The sequence below is a fragment of the Trichogramma pretiosum genome, unplaced genomic scaffold, assembly GCF_000599845.2.
Source record: "Trichogramma pretiosum strain Unisexual culture from Peru unplaced genomic scaffold, Tpre_2.0 scaffold147, whole genome shotgun sequence".
NCBI lineage: Eukaryota > Metazoa > Arthropoda > Insecta > Hymenoptera > Trichogrammatidae > Trichogramma > Trichogramma pretiosum.
In genome coordinates, this window is record NW_019640817.1 from 103,066 (window position 1) to 123,113 (window position 20,048).

Consider the following 20,048-nt stretch of genomic DNA (forward strand, 5'->3'; position numbering starts at 1 on the left):
TATTACTGTAGTTATTGTAATTATTATTGTTAAAGATATTTACAGAGTCAGGCTAAAGCACATAGTTTTATATTGATATAATAATTAACTTTCAACTAGATTACAATTTTTCTCATATAAAATAGTTACACTGGGAAATTGTTGGATAATTTTACATATTTATAGTTTTTTCACATAGTAAAAGTGTGAGTCTTTTTTCATATATTATTCGTAGTTGGCCAAGCATAGTTAAAATTAGTCTATCACAGATTAGCCAAGAAGTGAGAAGTATCTAAAATGCGAGTTCAAGCTTTACACTTTTGTTCTAATAAAACTTGATGTAATTATTGATTTAATAAGTATTGTAACTTACCGAACGATAATTAGTATCATTAAAATAAATGGTCTTAGCAGCTTGAAATATGTTTACATTTTACGTGTTGCGCTATTTAGTTGAAAGTGATATTGGTTAACATTTGAAAAATTTTTGAGCTTTAACAACAACTACATTTTACTCTCATACAATATGTTTTCTCTATAAATTCCGAAGTGCTTACAATTATTATGGCAACTATAACAGTGAATAGTCGTATAAAATCTTATCTGAATTAATTATTGATATGTTTCCAATGTTACACGCAATGCGACATTTTTTCGTCAAATTTATTTCGTTGAGTTTAACTTTTATGTATTTCATATAAAAAAATAAAAACAAAATGAATCATTAAATTGTTGTTGAAGAGTTTATATACAAGTCTGGATTGAATAATATATTTTTTTTCTGTCTTGATAAATAATGCATGGTCAATGTCAATTATATTATTTTCTCGATCAATTCTCAAGAATCAATAGTATGAAAAGTAAAAAGATCGAGAAAAATGCAAGTCTTTCAAGGCAATGAGTTGTGAAAGCGAGTTTTTTTTTATTTTGAAAGGCAGTTTTTTTTAGCGAAGTTGTCAAAAATAAATGTTTACATGACGTTAATTTTAGAACGTTTTTCATATTTACCTCTCCTTCTCATTACAGTGTAAGATCTATCACAATAAATGTTCTTGGAGAAGTACTTCTAGTGGCAGAGTTATTTTGGAAAAACTACTCGAAGATTTTATTATTTTTATCCTAATCCTATCCTACTAATTTAAAAAAAGTCTAGTATCAAAATAAACTTATCTACGATACAATAAATGCACCTACTGAAAATACAAATTATCAAAAACTTAAATTAGTGAGCTTTTTTCCAAAGTTGATCTGAAAGATTTATATCTTGATGATTGAATTACATTCAAATCACTGGTATACAATTCCACAAGCACCATTAGATAGCTACTTTGAAATATCATACTCAAATCCTTTGATTTTATTCTTTTGCTTCCTCAGTCAAATTTATATGTTTCAACCTTTCTATAGGACCTCCCAGAATATTACCAAGTGGCCCAGATCCACCGGCTTCTTCTTTTATACTTTCCAGTAAATTTCCTTCGACTTTTTCGGGTACTGCTGGACGATTTCCAGCAGCCACAAGTTGCGAATCGAGCAATTTCATGTATTTATCGAGTTCTCCGTGTGGATCTTCATCGTCATCGCCCAACGAACCTTCCGAGCTTCCATCGAATTCACCATCACCACCAGGTACAACAAGGTCCAAAATACCTCGTAAGGCTGTGTCAAAGGCATCCGGATCAAAGTCAATTCGCCCGCTGTCATCGAGATCTTTTAACGTATTTGAAGACTCATTTTCATTCTCGCTAAAAAAATTAATTGATTATTTTTTTAGTACCAGTATTGTGAGAGAAAATTTAATTTTACTTACCCATAAAATTGGACACCATCGATATCACTTTTTTGATTAATGAAAGCCTGTACTTTATCTTGAAGGGCCATTGGTTGGTCATTCGCTTTTGAAGGAATACCGAATTGTTGGCCCAACAAAGCCTCTAATTGAGCAGGATCAATATTCAACCAACTGTCACTGTCTTCAGGACTCAAATTACAAGTATCTTCGACTGAAATAATATATCACATTTTTTTCATAAAAATCATCAAACAAAAATTCAAAGTTGAGGGTTTGAACTCAAGGGTTACTCACCTTCAATCTCTACATCGTTGCTTAAAATTTCATTGTAAAGCTCAAGCAAAGATTCGCCCTCAGTGTTTTCAACTTTTTTTGCAATATCATTCACACCTAAATTTTCTGTATAATATTTTTTTGCTTGTTCCAGCAGCATCTCACGTTCTTTGCTACCTTCTAGCAATTCTCTAAAGTAACCAGTTGCTTCTAGGCGTTTCAAAAATGCTATCCACGCTTCTTCATTGATCTCACCAGCAAAGGTTGGCTTTTTGCGGCGCGCTTGAGCCAGTGATAATAACATTTCTAGACCACATGCAATTTTAATACCCAGTGAGGTTGATGCATACTTTGGACTTGTCACAGGTGGTAAATTCCAACCAGTTCGTGGATCGCCAGTATACCTAAAAATATTACAAAGAATGCAATCATTAACATGTCCTCAGTTTATCATTTTATTATACAATTCTAAAAGCTTTGAAATTTAATCTATGATGATGAGTAATATATTTATGAATTAATAATGCTTTATTTTCAAAATATCAAATGCTGCAACATGAATGTTTTTAACTACCTCTAACAGTACAAATGTTATGATTAACTTTGTCTAAACTATTTTTAACTAAATTATTGTTAACTAAATATTATGGTTTGGTAAAATTTATCAATTTATTTAAAATTCTTATCTATGAAATCTACATAAACCACTGTTCAATAGTTTATTTTCAAATATGTTACAACACACGAATTTACCTAAAACTCACCGATCAACAAGTATCTCTCAATCTGCTTTAGCCTGAATTTTATAAAAATGTTCAAGTTGTTTAATGCAGATAAAAAGAGTAAAAAAATAAACATAAGAAAATAGCTAAATATTTATTTTTTCTTATTTTTTTTTTCTTTTCAGTACCAAAGCTTTTGCTCAATTTTTAAAAACAGTATGAAAATTACTTACTTGCAGTGAGTCGCCATAGCATACAAACATTTGGTCATTTGTACATTGGCCATAACTCTTTGTTCTGGAGGAAAATAACGCATGGCACGACAGACTTTTCTTTCTATGGGATCCGAATGGCAAACACTCCTAACTACCGAGGATATCAATTCTGGTCTTTTTCTTAATATGTATGCAGCTTTGACGGGCAAGTATGCCCTGGCTTTGTGCTTTCTCCTCTGAATTTCATCCGGATAAATACTAATTCTTTTCTGAATAACAGCTTGGACCTATAAACATTGACTTAGTTATTTTCATCTGCGGCATATTAATCAACAAATTAGCTGGATAACTGATAGGCAAATAATACCTTGTCTGACAGTTTGAATATGTGAGAGCGCTGATAAACGCTATTCAGTATATTAATGCAGATCTTTTGTTTATCTTGAACGGCGTGTAAAGCACCGTTCATCATAAAGACTCTGTTTTGGCAAGTTTCTGGTGTAGCCCAAACTGGAAGCTCGTCGGCCGCCTCGATCATGAGAAATTCACCATCGGAGTCGACCATACGAGCGATGAGGCCCTCGTACTTCCTGGTGAGTTTCTGGATTAAAAATACGACGAACCACTCGTCGCCTATATCCTCGTCGAATCTCAACAGCACGTGTATGTGTGGAAGCAGATCGAATTCTGGACGAAACACACGCGCAAAGTGTCATTATTCACGAGACAGTGAGATAACCCAAAAGTATAAGAGAGCAAAAAAAAACCACAACAAACCAGTCGCTCGTGACGTGCCCTCGACGACGCTCTCGAATTGCAGGGCCTGCTTGGTCCTCGGCCGAAATTCCAGCCCATCCCTGTGCCAGAGATAGTCCCTGACGTAGGGCTCGCAGTCTTTGACGTAGGCCTCGATCTCCTGGCGCAGCGCGTCCTCCGTGACCTGGTCGGCGCTCAGAGTGTAGCTGAAGCGCGGATACAGGAAGCACTCGAGCACGTCGTCCTCGCGCGGCCTCTTGGATTGCGTGCTGCTGCTGCTGTTCATCATTTTGACGATTGGTCCATTTATCGCCAAAAACAATAAAAGGATCGAGAGAGAGATAAATGTCAACGACACTGCCTGCACGCACTCTATTATACTGCAGAGAGCAGACAACTGCGGAGTCTGTCTCCGCGCCGCGAGTGCCTAAAAAAGGGGCGCACGCGCGCGGAATACGAAATTAACGTTACTTCGTGCGCCCGAATCGGTCGGTAAACTTGCGCGCGGGCGAAATCTTCTATATATACAATATATACAATTCAATGCAAATGTGCCGCATCGTTTTTGCATTAGATTTTAATTTTTTTTTCCTCTTCTCGCTTATTCCAATTACATCCGTCTATATAATAACCCGAGCGATTCTAGTCTAATCGCTCGATCGAGTGCAAAAGTAGAGACATATATGTGCGTTTACGTAATCGATTCGCGGCGGCGCGGCTCGTTCGTAATGATGTATAGATCTCGATACAATTTAATGACCAAAACTGCAAAATAAAATCGCGATGCACTCGGTATTGAGAAACAATGATATAAGATATTAAATGTCAAATTTTTACGATGATCAGACGATGAATCGGCGATTCCCTAAACAGGATGACACGGTGAAAAGTTGCCTGATTATATTTTCTTCAATCGTTATCGGCATTTACTTAATTTTCTAATTTTACGGTCGATTAGATCCGCATGATATATACTTTTTCATCTTATCGATCTCGGCCCTAATTACTACGATTCACGAATGACATCGAATTTCTATACACGCATTGTTTACGAAAAGTTTGGTGAAAAAGTCGAGTCTCATTAATACAAACATTTAAACTAAAACGACACAAACGATCGCGCGACAATTTTGCGCAATATCTCGTTACAAATTAAAAGAAACAAAAAAAAAAAAAAAANTAAAAAAAAATAAAAAAAAAAAAAAAAAAAAAAAAAAAGGAGAAGAAAAAAGAACTGAGAAATCAAGTAGTCGGCGGTGGGTGCGTGGCGCGCGCGGAGCACATTGATTAGTCATGGTTGTAATAAACTGATAAGAGCCGATTATTACGGACGAATTAAGAGAGAGGCAGCAGTTCTAGTGGTGGTGGTGGCGCGCGTTTATACGACGAGAACTTGCAAGTTGTAAAAAGGACAATGTGAACGCAGCAGTTTTTTTTTGGGTTGTTTGCTCTAGATTTGAATTTACACGCGAAATTGTTCCACGAAGAGGAGCTGCGCCGATCGTTATAGGGAGGGAGGGGCGTGAGGAAGGCTCAACGAATTGCGCAATAACGAATTTCTCGGTCTCTCTCGATTTATTACTCGAGTAAACATTGTTTTTCGTCGATCCGACACCGAGAAATACAATAAAGATCGATTTTGAATTGTGTATTAAGGCGAAAACAAGTTAAGCTTTATGCACACGGCTGAATCAAATGAAACACTGTACGTATAAGCTTTTCCCATTTCCGGGTAAATGGAAAAATCGTGTCCAATATAGTCGCGGTTGACTCATCTTTTATTTATTATGGTGAACACGCACATAATTTATACGATGGAAAATGCACGTATGAAACCATACGCGCGAGATCATGGATGATGCGACAAAAATTTCTTATCTACTTGACTGTCTGAATTCGTACGATCATTAAACGAGTGTGTATACCAGTAGCCGCGGGCAACCACGAACAGACCTCGGGATCACCCGATGAATAATTGCAATTGTCCCGAAAATTTGTTTACCCAAATACCATCAAACAAAAAACGCGTACTTATTATTACAATTGTAATCGGTCATGCGGATAAAAATTTATCGAAAAAAATTTCGTAAGCTGGATCGCGATTCTCCGAAACTCCCCAATAATCGAGTTGATATGTTTATACATATCTATATACGTACATACGTGACGGACAGTCAACGAAGAATAAGAAGAAGAAGAAAGAGAGAGAGAGAGAGAGGAGAGAGAAAAGTCTGGGAGAGGAGTGTATAGACGCGCAGGTAAAGAGATTATAATGCATAAAACGTGGGGGCTGCGGGCCCAGTCTCGCGCGCGCCTTCGTCTAGCGAGGAGGACTGTTCTCTCTCTCTCTCTCTCTCTGCGCACCTATAGAGATAGTCCGATATCGGTCTCTCTCTCTCGTGTGTTTCTCCTATATATACTATAATCTTACATACGTATATGTGAAATCGTGCGCGACGCGCAGAGCCGAGCAGCAGCAGCAGACGCGCGCCGATCTTCGTCGAGCAGCGACGAATCGACGAGCACCGATATATTAATACGAGTGCGGTTATTATAGTTATAAGTAATTTGGAATTTTTTTCACACGAGTATCGGGGAAAACGGATTATTTCATATCGGTGCACGCGAGCGGTGCAAGATGGACAGCAAGCAGAGGTCGAAGAAGGAAAATCCGGCCGACAAAGCCAATATATTCGGTCAAATATTTCTTTGGTGAGTTTTTTTTTTACTTATTAGTTATGTAGAATGCAAATCGAACGTGGCCGATCGTCCAGCTGCAATTTCTTCTTCTTCTTCTTTTCATTCGTTGTCATTCAAATTTCTAGGCTGTGCATTATTACCGATATATTATATTATATACACATCGTTGTCGTCATGCCTGCGGCTATTATACACGATTATTTCATCGTTTCGCGCAAAGCTCGCGAAATTTTTTTGCCTCGTCGTCGAAATGAATTCCACTCGAGATCGAAGAGAGAGATCTGTAAAAACGGAATCATTACATCGTCGCGTGTACACACACGAGCACGCGAGCGAGCCGCCTTTTTCTATTTTTCGCTCGTTTGGATGTAATTGCGCTTAATTCTTCGCGGCTTTATTGTTATTGTCCGAGTTGTCGTCGTCAGCTGTCTATAACCGCTCGCGAGCGAGTCTCTGAAAGTAAATAAGGCAGGAGATACTTAGCACGCGTTTACGTATCTCAACGTCAAAGTTTTCCGATCGAGAAAATTGGTTCGTGTAATGACGATCGACTCGTGTGGAGAGATCGAAGACGCTTTGATAGAACAAAGTTCCCTTTCTCGTTAATTATATACATTGTATATGCGTTATCTTATCTATCTATTTCGGCTACAGATGTCATAAAATAAAAAGAAATGCTCGTAAATCGTAGATTCGGAGCTTCTCCTTCTGTATAATCCTACCTTCTTATGCAAAAATAAAAATCGATCGGATAATAAATAATTCTCTGCGTGACAACAGTCGGTTGCCGATTTTTGCTCTCTCTCTCTTTCAGCGAGACACAATATAAAACGATCAAAGAAGCTGAAATATAGTCTCGAGATGTACGTACTTATAATACGATGCGTGCATATGATTTTAATCGTCGGCGATCGATCGGTACAATTAACACACACCATGAGTCGTGGGTTTTTCGCGAGAAAATGTATATGTTTATCTTATCGAGCTACTTATAATAATTGTTAAGCTCGATCGACGAGAAGATATTTGTTATTAAAATGAGCCGTACGTGCGTACTTCTCAAATCGGCAACTTTAGCATCGATCGAGGCACACGCGACGATCCTACAATCGTATATACATAGACAATAATTTTTTTTTCTCCACCGCAGGTACACCAAAGATATATTTTGGAAGAAGAACATCACCACGGAAGACATCTACGATCCGTGCAAGTCCGACGAGTCCGAGAAGCTCGGCAACCGATTGGAGCAGTGAGTAACGTACAATACATTTCGACAATTATAATCAAAGATAATTTCGCGGCGGCGGCGCGCGCGGAAAAATTATATTATAATAGCCATGATGTAGCCGCGTACCATACAACTCACACACACACGTTGCTTCGATATTGTTTTGCGCAAGTAGACGACGAATACATATCGTATATAGCCTGTGATACAGTCAATTAAAAGGCATATATAATCATTCGAGACTCGGCGCGCATAATAAATTAGCCGCGTAGAGAGATCGAAAAACTCGAGACTGTAGCAGGCAGCTGTGTTGTATATAGCTGCGCTGATCATCTATCAGCGGCACATTATCGGCATTATCCGCCGCGCATGTAACTTGCATCCCATTATACCCGATTTTATACATTATATTGTGTTTGTTGCGTTTCGTCAAGTTCGTTCGGTTCGCGGAGCGGAGCTGATTAAATTCTATCCTGGCGCGCGCGATGCCAATATTTAAGATTAGGATCTACCAATGCCGCGCGCTCCAGCCGCCGTGTTTCAGTCTAATTATTATTACGCCGCGCGCACATGTATGTGCACTTAGCTCAGCGAGCCGTTAAGGAAGTCGTCGATAAATCGCGGTTACAATACGATATTACAATTGCACCGACGGATGTCTATCGTGTATTTTTTTTCCCCCTTACAGAGAATGGAACAAGGAACTGGAGAAGCGCCGGGAGCTCGAGTACGCCCTCAACAACGAGGGCAAGAAGATCGGCAAGAAGCACGCCAAGCCCAGCCTCACCCGGGCCCTGGTGCGCATGTTCTTCTGGCAGAACGCCGGCCTCGGCGTCATGATGGCCCTCAACTTCTGGTTCTTCATCGTCGCGACGCCCATCTTTCAGGGCTGGGTGATCGATCACTTCAAGCGCCAGGACATGTCGGAGATCGCCCTGGAGCGGGCCAACGTGCTCCTCTATGCGGCTCTGATGATAATCGCCAAGGCGGCCAATATCGGCCTCATGCATCACTCGTTCCGAGTGGCCTGGCTCATGGGCATGAGAGCTAGGGTCGCCTGTTGCACCTTGATGTACAGGAAGGTTAGTATAATGACACACATAATGTATAAGATTCTATTTTGCGCGCTATCTCCGCCGATAGATCGGACGATTTTTAATTACGCTATATGCGCGCGTTTGACAGATCTCGATATCCGATCGGTTGCACAGCAGCAGCCTCTATTGCTTCTATTGTATCCAGTGCGCGATGCGTAATCGTGATTTTTTACTCGGAAAATATATATATCGGCGACAAAATAACGCGCCAGGCATTATTATAATAATTTATTATAGATCTGATGCTCGCGATCACTACGACGTTTGCGGTTGAGGACTGTAAACGAGAAGGAGAAACAAAAAAAAAAATACATATATCACGCATATACATAAGTACGCGTATATCACCTATTAGTGTACCTTCGCTAGTAGTTCAAGGCCGTCAACGACGACGACGACGAGTATAAGGAAATACAAAAATCGGGAGCAGATTGAGCAACGATCGATATCGCGTATATTACGGCTCGTATGCACGCGAGTGATTTATGTATACGCGTTATTACGAGGATTAATGACATTAAACGCGTTGTAAACATTTTATAATATCATTTCCTTTTTTTTGGCGCAGTTTTTGCATCGCAATCGTTGTGTATTATATCTCACGCATTCAGATGAATCTCTGACCTTTTTCGATTCCATTACTACCATTATTATGGTCAAAGTCAAGTACACACAAGCGCATACATATACGTGTATCCTTTGAGGCTCGCGTAATAATAATATATGCGTCATTTATTTACGCGTAATAATAAATCGCGGAGATTCGAGAGACAATAAAGATCGATCGCGACACGATCTTGTATGTATATAGTATAATAGTTAATGTATCGCATTATACGTAACTATACAACAATGCGCAGTGGTGGACCTTCGCTTGGCGTGTGTGTTTAAGCGTATTTTTATTCATCGATCGTTATTTTGTTGTCCTTCTCTCGCTCGCAGGCTCTTCGATTGAAAAAATCGGCACTGGGACAGGCAGCCGCCGGCCAGGTGGTGAATCTGATGAGCAACGACGTGGGCCGATTCGACATGTTCTTTCACTTTTTGAATTTCGTCTGGATCACGCCGGTTCAGGTAATCTATCGGTATATACAATTCCTAAAAACCCCGAGCGAAGGATTTTTTTTTTTTTGTAACATACAATATGCATCGTGTATACAGATCGCGCTGATCGTCTACATGATGTGGAGCAGCATCGGCGTGCTGCTGCTGGCCGGTATCGCCATTCTGGTGCTGGTGGCGGTGCCGCTCCAGGCGGTGGTCATCTACACGAGCAAGATCCTGCGAGCCAAGATAGCCGTGCTCACGGACAAGAGGGTGCAGCTCATGAGCGAGCTCATCGCCGGCATACAGGTACACAAATATTATTTTCATTATTCGGGTATTATTTTTCGAGTAAATATACAATGTATGGACGAAGGAAGAAACGCAAACATAAGACCGAGAGAGAGTCGAGAATGCGCTCTCCTCTCGATATATCTGTGTGGGTATTTCCAGCGGACGCGCGGGCAAAAAAAAAAGGTACCGGGCCACTCGTGACGCGCACTCTATATACTCACTTTTCCCTCTTGGCTATATTATCTTTCTTACGCACTCTGCGTGCTGCATTTTGCCTATACCTATATACCTACTATGCTCTCTCGGACGAGATCTTGCTAATAAGCATCCGTGAAAGAGATACATAGATATATAGCTCTTTCGTGACGTCGCTTCTTTCGGTATTCGCCTTGCGGAATAAACGTAATGACGCGCTCAAACGTCGGTGGCGGGCGTTACGCGTGACGTACGGAAGATATTTCACAGAGCAACGACAAAAAATCCTCTTTTAAATGCGCTCGCGTGCGTGAACGTTTTTGAGCGGTAAAAACAAATTTACAGGGTTTATAAGATTGACATCAATTTGAACGGTTCGACATTTTATTAGATTTGGAATTGGAATAAATAATAAGCTTCGCTTCGTGAGATGACATCGAATGAACTCGCGATATATTTATAAATTAACATTTTTAAATCAATCTTCTGAACGCGTACATTGAATTTTATACATTTATTAGAAGATGCACCGAATAAGTACGGACATTGAGATTACTGATATGGTAAATATTTCTTTCCGCGTGTGTTCGCGGATACCTTTGAGTGACTCAACTTGACGTGCCGGCGGAGGTTCCATCGGTCTGAAAATTTCTTTGAGCACAAATCACACGTATGCATGATATCGTTGTGCAACGAATCTATGTGAGCTTTGAGATACCACTTGGTTGTGAATGTCTTTCCGCATCTATCGCATGCATGCTTGACACCATTGTGCCCTGAATCAATGTGGTTTTTAAGACTGCTTCTTAGAGCAAATGACTTGCCGCAAATGTCACACGAATGAGTGACACCATTATGAATGGCGATGTGTTTACGGAGATACCTTTTTTGCTTAAACGTCTGGCCGCAAATATCACATGAGTGGGTTACACCATTATGCACTGATTGAACATGCCTCTTCAGATCACCCTTCCTTTTAAACGTCTTTTCGCAAATATCACATGAGTGAAAAATCCCATTGTGCATCGATTCGGTGTGGGTTTGGAGACTACTTTTCTGAGTAAATGACATGCCGCATATATTGCATGAATGTTTGACACCATTGTGGATCGAATCGATGTGGGTTTGGAGGTACCAATTTCTTGAGAATGTCTTTCCACAAATATCGCATGAGTGGGTGACACCATTATGCGCTGATTGAACATGCTTCGTCAGAGCACTCTTCCTTGTAAACGTTTTGCCGCAAATATCACATACATGTTTGACACCATTGTGGATCGAATCGATGTGGGTTTGGCGATACCAATTTCTTGAGAATGTTTTTCCACAAATATCACATGAATAGGTGACATCATTATGCGCTGATTGAACGTGCCTCGTCAGTTCACCCTTTCTTTGATACGTCTTTCCGCAAATATCACATGAGTGAAAAATCCCATTGTGCATCGATTCGGTGTGGGTTTGGAGATTACATTTAAATGAAAATTTCTTGCCGCAAACGTCACATGCATGTTTGGTTCCATTGTGCACTGTATCGATGTGCATTTGAAGATACGCATTTGTTGACAATTTCTTTCCGCAAATATCACAAGAGTGAGTGACACCATTGTGTATCGCATCGATATGGGTTTTGAGATTAGATTTTTGCTTTAATGTCTTTCCACGAGTTTCACACGTATAAATGCTACCATTGTGCATCGTATCAATCTGAGTTTTGATTTTATGTTGATGGTCAGACTTTTTTGAAATTCTCCTTTTTTTACTTGGCTCGACAAGTTCATTGTCGAGATTCAAATTCAATTGTTCTGTAGCTTCAGATTCTTGTGCCACTTCGTCTGCTGGTTTTTTTTTAATCGTATTTTTCACTGTGCCTAAACGATTTTGAATATCATCGCCAATTTTCCGAATCGTCAATGAATCAAAGTTGGGCTTGACGTCTTCACATTCAACGACTATTTCCACTTCGTTGTCAAGTTCACTTTCGAGTTTAATGCCACATTTTTGAATGGTATGAATCTATTGAAAAAATAAAGCCATATGAGAATTTTTATTAATCACCCACAATACCAGTCACAAATAATCATTACTTACGGAAGTTTTTTGCGGAAATGGCGAGAGTTGGAAGTTGATCAAATCGGGTTTCTCGTCCCCTGTCTTGTAATCATTTTTAATGAACGACTCGTCGCGAGGCTCTTCTTTTACCCTAAAATAACCCCAATAAAATCAAGTACTATGTTGTAATATTTTTACAATATCACTGATCTTATAAAATGAGAATTACCTGACAGCACAATCAAATAAATCATTGGATTCCATTGTTTGCAATTGTATGAACGCTAACAATCGATCTTTTTGGGATGATTTTACACATGAAATTAAATTGGCGCGGAGAGCTGTTCTGTGCTTGGAATATGCAAAACTGCGTCTTTACGAAGACAAAAATTGCGACCATGAGCTCCTCACAATTCTCGTGTAGTACAGCGCCGTTGTGGTATACACAGTACTTACTGGGCAACACATCAAGAGGTCATGATGTATGCGACGCACGACGTAAACAATAGAAAATGAACATATTTATGTGCTGTTCGTCGGTTTTTGTTCCGTGTAATTGACTCAAATTTCTTGTTACGAAATTTCCAAGTTATCAATTGTCAACGAAGCAAAACTCGAGGCAAAACTTGAAACAACGATAAAAACGCTACGAAAAATTATAAAATGATTTCAACCCGAACCAACATAATGCAACCATCTCGAATCCGCGCAGATCGTCAAGATGTACGCCTGGGAGAAACCCTTCGAGCTCATGGTCAACAAGACTCGCCTGGCCGAGATGCGCAAGATCACCACGACGGCCCACGTGCGCAGCCTCTTCATCAGCTCGATGGTCTACACGGAGCGCACCACCCTCTTCGTGACCCTCGTCCTCTTCGTGCTGGTCGCGGGCCGCCAACTGACCGCCGAGACGTCCTTCGTCCTGGCCACGTACATCAACGTACTGCAGCTGTCCATCATCTACATGATGCCCAGCGGTCTGATCGCGGCTGGCGAGGCCTCCGTGTCCATAAAGCGTATCGAGGTAGTAATTGTTTAAATTCAAATCGCGTCTCCTCCTCCGATTCGTGTATAATTTTCTATAATTCAATCGCAGGACTACATGCTTCTGGACGAGGTGAGCACTTCCAAGCTCAAGGAGATGCAGCAGCAGCCCAAGACGAAGAGGAGCAAGAACAACTGCTACACCAACGACATCGCCCTGGAGGAGCACGTCTTCGATCTGTCGAAAACGCGCAGCATCGTCAACAACAACGACGCGGCGGCCGATCGGCCCGTCAAGGTCAGCTTCCGCGAGGTGTTCGCCAGCTGGATCCCGGACAGGATGCCGCCCACCCTCAGCGACCTGAGCTTCGAGGTCGAGGCCGGCAGTCTCTGCGCCCTGGCCGGTAGCGTCGGCTCGGGCAAATCCGCCGTGCTCAATCTCCTCCTTCGCGAGCTGCCCGTCGGCTCGGGCTCCGTGGCCCTGTCGACCTCCGAGAACCACGAGGATCTGCTGCGCAAGCCCGGCTTCAACACGGACCTGGCCGAGCTCCGCGTCTCGTACGCCAGTCAGGACGCCTGGCTGTTCGCCGGCTCGGTGCGCGACAACATTCTGTTCGGCCAGCCCTACGAGGCCGATCGGTACGCCCGAGTCTGCGAGGCCTGCGCCCTGCGCCGCGACTTCGAGCAGCTGCCCCGCGGCGACTCGACGGTGGTGGGCGAGCGAGGCGCCTCCCTGTCCGGAGGCCAACGCGCCCGAGTCAATCTCGCGCGGGCCTGCTACCGGCGCGCCAATCTCTACCTGCTGGACGACCCGCTGAGCGCCGTCGATCCCAAGGTGGCGCGACACATCTTCGAGCGCTGTGTCGAGGGCTTCCTCAAGGGCAGCACGAGGATCCTCGTGACGCATCAGCTGCAGTTTCTGCGCAAGGCCGACACCATTCTCTACATCAACAAGGTGAGCGCAGTTTTTTGCCCGTGGACACGCGCGGAGAGGAGCGTCTGACGAGAGGATGACAGCAGCATCGCAAATGGATTCTTTTTTTTTATATATACGCGCGAGTTTATTTTTTGAATTTAATGGAAAAAGAAAAAAAACACACACGGCTCGCGAAGTTTGATTGCCGTTTCGCGCGTGGCTGCTCAATAATAATATCGCCGTCGCGCATGTATTATGCAGCGCATGCATATAAATCAAGCGGTCTTCGCGGGATAAGTGCAAATTGTGACGCGGCGATTACGCGCGAGATTATAATAAGGCGAGATCGTTAACGCGTCCGTTCGTCTAGATCATCGCGAATCTTTAATCGATACGTGAGGTATACAACAACTCTTTTTTTTTTTTACTCGATCGCGATTCCAATGGTCGAAACGTTTTTTATTTTATTTATTTATTAATTTATTTTTTACGCAGGGCAAGATCAAGTACAGCGGCACCTACAACAACATAACGAATCTCAATCCGGACGTGATGAAGCTGCTGGGCAGGAAAGAAAACAGCAAGACGGACGAGGAAGGAAAAAAGATCATCGAGAAGACGGACTCGTTGATCAGCAATCAGTCCGACGACTCGCTAGACGTGAGTATATAATATATCTCATTGGTATACCCTCACGCACGCGCGCGCAATAAAACGTACATATGAGGTGCAATAAAATAAGTGAGCCGAGATATTTACGATCCGCTTCTTCTTTGTCTTTCGTGTGTGTATATAACGATGCGGGCTCGGGGAGATAAATCATCGGTTCCGATTTGTCTCGGAGTTTTTAACTCGAGATTGCGCAATCGCACATGCACGGGGGTTAACCGCACGATACCTCGATATATTTTGTATTTTCAACTTTTTTCACGATTCATCGTCCAGGTAATGGTGGGCGAGGAAGACGGCCCAATCAACGGCGAGGACGACGCCGCCGAGGAGGAGAACGTCGATCGCGAGTACAACAACTTCCAGGTCTTCAAGTCGTACTTCCGGGCGGGCGCCTCCTGGTGCTTGATCGGCTTCTACATGCTGGTGCTGATCGTCACTCAGATCGCGACGAGCGGCACCGATCTCTGGCTCGGCTTCTGGACGAATCTCGAGGAGAAGCGCCAGTACGAGCAGCTGAGAAGGAACGGAAGCGAGATCGCCGACAACCAGACATTTATCGAGACTACGACGACGATGATCGGTAGTAACGCTACGAACCGATCTCTCGTGGGCGACGTCGTGGACGAGATCGAGGATTTCGCGAGCTCGCTGAACGACGAGTACGGCATTATGTCGACCTACAACGCCATCTACATCTACGTGATACTGCTCGTGGTCACGACGATTCTCTGCGTGCTGAGGAATTACCTCGTGATCCGGATATGCATGAGGGCCAGCCGCAACTTCCATCGCGGCATGTTCTCCAAGCTGCTGCACACCAAGATGTCGTTCTTCCATAAAAACGCATCGGGTAATTATATAAAGGCTCTTTCGTTGCCGATCGTCAAGCTTGAACTCAAAAAATTAATCTTTTTTTACTTCGCACGATACAGGACGGATATTGAACCGATTCTCCAAGGACACGGGCGCCATGGACGAGCTGCTGTCGCGCAACTTCGTCGAGGCCATACAGATATTCTCCGTGCTGATCGGTATCTCGGTCGTCATCGTCGTCGTCAACGTGCCCATGATCGTGCCCCTCGCCATAATCCTCCTCATCTTCTGGCCCACCTCGCACATCTACCTCAAGAAGACCAATCAGATTCGTCGGCTCGAGACGGCCGCGAAGTCACCCGTACTCTCGCACCTCAACGCCACCATGAACGGCCTCACCACCATACGCAGCTCGGGGCCCGAGGTCGAGCGTCTGCTCGTGCGCGAGTTCGATCGCTTTCAGGACGAGCACACGGGCGCCTGGTATCAGACCATCGCCACACAGACCGTCTTCGGCATGTTTCTCGATCTGCTGTTTCTCATACTGAACGCCAGCGTCGCGTTCAGCTTCATACTGAGGAACGACGGCACGACCAAGAGCAGCGACGTCGGTCTGGCACTGTCCCAGGCCATGATACTGTGCGGCATGGTGCAGTACGGCTTCAGGCTGTACGTCGACTTCATCGGCCAGCTGACCTCCGTGGAGAGGATACTGCAGTACTTCCGGCTGCCCGAGGAGCACCCGCTGGAGACGGACAAGGCGCTGCCGCCAAACTGGCCGACGCAGGGCAACATCGTGCTGCGGAACGTGACGATGCGTTACTCGGACAACGCGCCACCGGCGCTGAAAAATCTCGAGGCACGGATCGAGGCCGGCTGGAAGTTGGGCATCGTCGGGCGCACTGGTGCCGGCAAATCCTCGATAATATCGGCCCTGTTCCGGCTGGCCGATCGACTGGACGGCCTGATCGCCATCGACGGCGTCGACACGGCCGAGGTCGGTCTCCAGCTGTTGCGCAGCCGCATCTCCATCATACCCCAGGAGCCGGTGTTGTTCAGCCAGAGCCTGCGCTACAATCTCGATCCGTTCGGCCAGCACGAGGACGCCGCCCTGGCGGAGGCGCTGCGCGAGGTCGAGCTCGGCGAGCTGAGCCTCGACCAGCAGGTCGCCGAGAAGGGCGGCAATTTCAGCGTGGGCCAGCGACAGCTCATCTGTCTGGCGCGTGCCATCGTGAGGCAGAACAAGATACTGCTGCTGGACGAGGCCACCGCCAACATCGATACTCAGTGAGTACACGTGTTATATATAGTCGTTTGTTTGTTTCTTGCGTCGACTGCGCGCGCGCGTGGACAACGCAACGACGACAAAGAAGTTTTTCGGGGAGAAAAAACGATTGCGTCGCGTCGCGAATCGATACCAATTTTTTTTTTCTCGCGATAAATAGGCCATTGTCTCGGAGATCGGTATAATGCCATTTTTCATATATACATTTCCCGGTGTATAGCGCGCGATAAATAAAAATTTGCATCGCGATTGTCAAGATCGTTAACAAACAACTCGCGAATTAGCGATTATTATAGAATCTTGTGCACCGTAAGATATGGACTCTTTTTTTGCATCGTAATGCACTTTATAAAAGCGTGTAATTGTGTCTTATATACAAACGATCCGTGTAACCGGACGCCGTATACTAGAAGTATCCTTTCTCCGCGCGAGCTATCTTTTATAAGTAAGCGTCGTAGGCCGCGGTGCACAATTGCCATTACAGGATCTCTCTCTCTTCGCGAATGATAACCGGATGATTACGTCTCTAGTCGTCAGCGGTTACTTACTCGGAGCTGTCCAATAAAATATGTCGCTTTATAATACACTTTTGATTATCGTTGCGGCACAAACACACACACTCGAGTCGAAAATAAAGGTCAAGGCCGGTTGCGGTGCGATACGTTACACGTATATATAATACACATGAAAATAGCATATATTGTAACGCCACGCCGTATACTAGCATTAGCGTTTCCGACGTCTTACGCACCGTTGGTATATTTTGCACCTCGGAAAAACGCGCGCATAATTAATAATTTTTCATAAACGACGCCCAAGCGCCCGCAAGGTCGGCATCGCCGATCGTTTTTTTATGATTTATATCGTATAAGCCATTGTGCGATTGGTGAGAAGATCTCTCTCGGCGATCGCTCAATATTGTAATGCCCCTCGCGCTATATGCATAATTTTCAATTGGGGACAAATTCCTATTGTTATATATATTCGTTGTACGCGAAGCGAGCTGTCGCTCGACTCGAAAGATCGATCAATAATCGCGGTATGCGCAAAAAAAAAAAAGTTCGATCGGTATTAAAAGTATAACGAAACGCGATCGCCGATTGACAAACTATCGAATCGAGCGAGACGCGAGACGCGCGCGCAATTAATTATGCCTCGAGATAAGGAAAGAGTCAAGTGCGCAGTTTGCATAGCTATATAGCTCGATCCGATCGCGCGGCTAGTATATACGGTATATATAGCGGCGTTGTTGGTATATAAAAAGCTCGAAAGGGAGAGATTTTGGGCGCAGCTTTACACGGTATGCATTTACTTATATATTATATCGGCAGGAGTCGCGAGTAGAAATACGTTACAAGGTGTATGTACTACGCCGCGCTCGTGACTGCAACAATATACACCTTATCTGTCTTTCTATTTCTTGCCGGCGTATGTACAGATACCTGCATAAGGTGCATTGCATCTGAATTGCGAAAGTACCATAGCTGTGTCGTACTTAACGTATACACACGCGGCATAGCGATCCGATAAATTACATCCAGCGCACAGGCTCGTTTCTAATTCCTTCTGTTTATCGCAGCACCGACGCCGTGATCCAATCGACTCTGCGCAAGCGTTTCGCCGACTGCACCGTGCTGACGGTGGCCCACCGGCTCAACACCATCATCGACAGCGATCGCATCTGCGTCATGGACAACGGCTCGATCGTGGAGTTCGGCCGGCCCTACGAGCTACTCACCCAGAATCCCGACGGACACTTCGCCCGCATGGTCGGCCAGACCGGCAAGGCGATGGCCCAGCGACTGCTGGAGCAGGCCGAGGACGCCTACTTCAAGAGCATGCAGGAACAACAGCAGCAGCAGCCGTCGTCGGGCATTCCCGAGATTAGTCGATTGTAATTTTTTTTTTTTTATTTCGTAGATAGCTAGACTGTAAGACAACCAAAGTATTATTGTATCGTGTGCGTCGAGTTGCGATATAGTATTTTTGCGCGAAAGTCTCTCGAGGTCTCTCGACTGGATTGATTCGTTTTTTTTTTGGTTTTGTTTTGTCGCTGGCGATCCATCAATTTTGCGACGGAATCTTAAAAAAAGAAGACAATCCAGTCGTCGACAAGTGTACAAATGATATTTTAATTATTTTCGAGATGAGAAAAAAATTGTAAATAATTCTAGTTTGATAAGTTCATAGTGCAAAGACAGTAATATATTCAAGTATATTATGAAGTGCATTCGATATTTGAACGCGCTACACTTATTATGTAATGTCAACGTTTGCCGTATCATCGTGATTTTTGTAAAGAGCAAATATTTTTATGGATGCATGACTATTTCTGTGGAATGCCCAAAAGTTTCTTTACTTAAAAGATAGATAAAGCTTCTATCTATAATATATTGTTACAATATTGACGAAATGGTCTCAAATTGAAAAATGATTATGAATTATTTATTATTGCGTCGTATATGTGATATACCAAAAAAAATAATCAACTGTTTACTTCGCTTTCTTTGCAATTACGATTCTCTGCCTGTAATAAATCTATATTCTAACGAGAGAAACATAAATGTAATTCTTAAATAAACAATATATAAAGTTAATGGTCGAATAATTTAATAGGCGATATATACCAGCAAGCTCGTTATGATAATTGAGTAGTATAAGCAAATAAGCTTCTCTCTATCCTTTTTTTTCCTCTCGCCCGTCATCTGTAATGTTTATTAACTCGATTCAAGTAATATCAAGACATCACCGCGCACTGATTACACTTTTTTTTTTATGCGATCGCGTGGTCAGTCAAGCGTGGACGCTGAATCTCGAGCGCCACTATATACTATATATATATATACTACCGCAAGCTCCTCTCGATCTCAGAGAGCCATTTATCATTTTGGCCATTGTCATATCGTCGTAACGCGGCATAATCATCGTTGTATTTTTTTATTCTCGAATCATATACAAATTACCTCGATGTACACCGGTATACCTTGTTAACGAACGCGTGAAAAATAAACAGGCCATAAAAAAGCCA

The 20,048-nt window shown here is 43.2% G+C and overlaps 2 protein-coding genes across 2 annotated transcripts; one reads left to right on the plus strand and one right to left on the minus strand.

Moving 5' to 3' along the window:
• Positions 1–2: 2 nt before the first annotated feature.
• On the minus strand, positions 3–4,117 carry LOC106651700 (protein ecdysoneless). Its single transcript, XM_014370341.1, has 6 exons — positions 3,759–4,117; positions 3,349–3,668; positions 3,000–3,268; positions 2,066–2,448; positions 1,790–1,982; positions 3–1,724 (listed from the first exon to the last, which is right to left on the minus strand). The coding sequence occupies exons 1-6, from the start codon at positions 4,024–4,026 to the stop codon at positions 1,337–1,339; spliced, it is 1,821 nt and encodes a 606-aa protein (XP_014225827.1). The 5' UTR covers positions 4,027–4,117; the 3' UTR covers positions 3–1,336.
• A 1,936-nt stretch (positions 4,118–6,053) lies between these two features.
• Positions 6,054–19,617, plus strand: LOC106651663 (multidrug resistance-associated protein 4-like). The gene is made up of 11 exons (XM_014370286.2): positions 6,054–6,449; positions 7,588–7,689; positions 8,357–8,750; positions 9,708–9,839; positions 9,927–10,118; positions 13,063–13,374; positions 13,447–14,289; positions 14,746–14,910; positions 15,196–15,772; positions 15,855–17,022; positions 18,600–19,617. The coding sequence occupies exons 1-11, from the start codon at positions 6,376–6,378 to the stop codon at positions 18,916–18,918; spliced, it is 4,278 nt and encodes a 1,425-aa protein (XP_014225772.1). The 5' UTR covers positions 6,054–6,375; the 3' UTR covers positions 18,919–19,617.
• The last annotated feature ends 431 nt before the right edge of the window (positions 19,618–20,048 follow it).

Bases quoted from the DNA above. Each gene is read 5' to 3' on its own strand.
- LOC106651700 (XM_014370341.1), bottom strand. From the start codon at position 4,026: ATGATGAACAGCAGCAGCAGCACGCAATCCAAGAGGCCGCGCGAGGAC. The intron at 3,269-3,348 runs GTATTATTTGCC...CAATGTTTATAG, and splicing joins TATTCAAACTGTCAGACAAG to GTCCAAGCTGTTATTCAGAA. The intron at 2,449-2,999 runs GTAAGTAATTTT...TAATATTTTTAG, and splicing joins GCTATGGCGACTCACTGCAA to GTATACTGGCGATCCACGAA.
- LOC106651663 (XM_014370286.2), top strand. From the start codon at position 6,376: ATGGACAGCAAGCAGAGGTCGAAGAAGGAAAATCCGGCCGACAAAGCC. The intron at 9,840-9,926 runs GTAATCTATCGG...TCGTGTATACAG, and splicing joins TCTGGATCACGCCGGTTCAG to ATCGCGCTGATCGTCTACAT. The intron at 14,290-14,745 runs GTGAGCGCAGTT...TTTTTTACGCAG, and splicing joins CCATTCTCTACATCAACAAG to GGCAAGATCAAGTACAGCGG.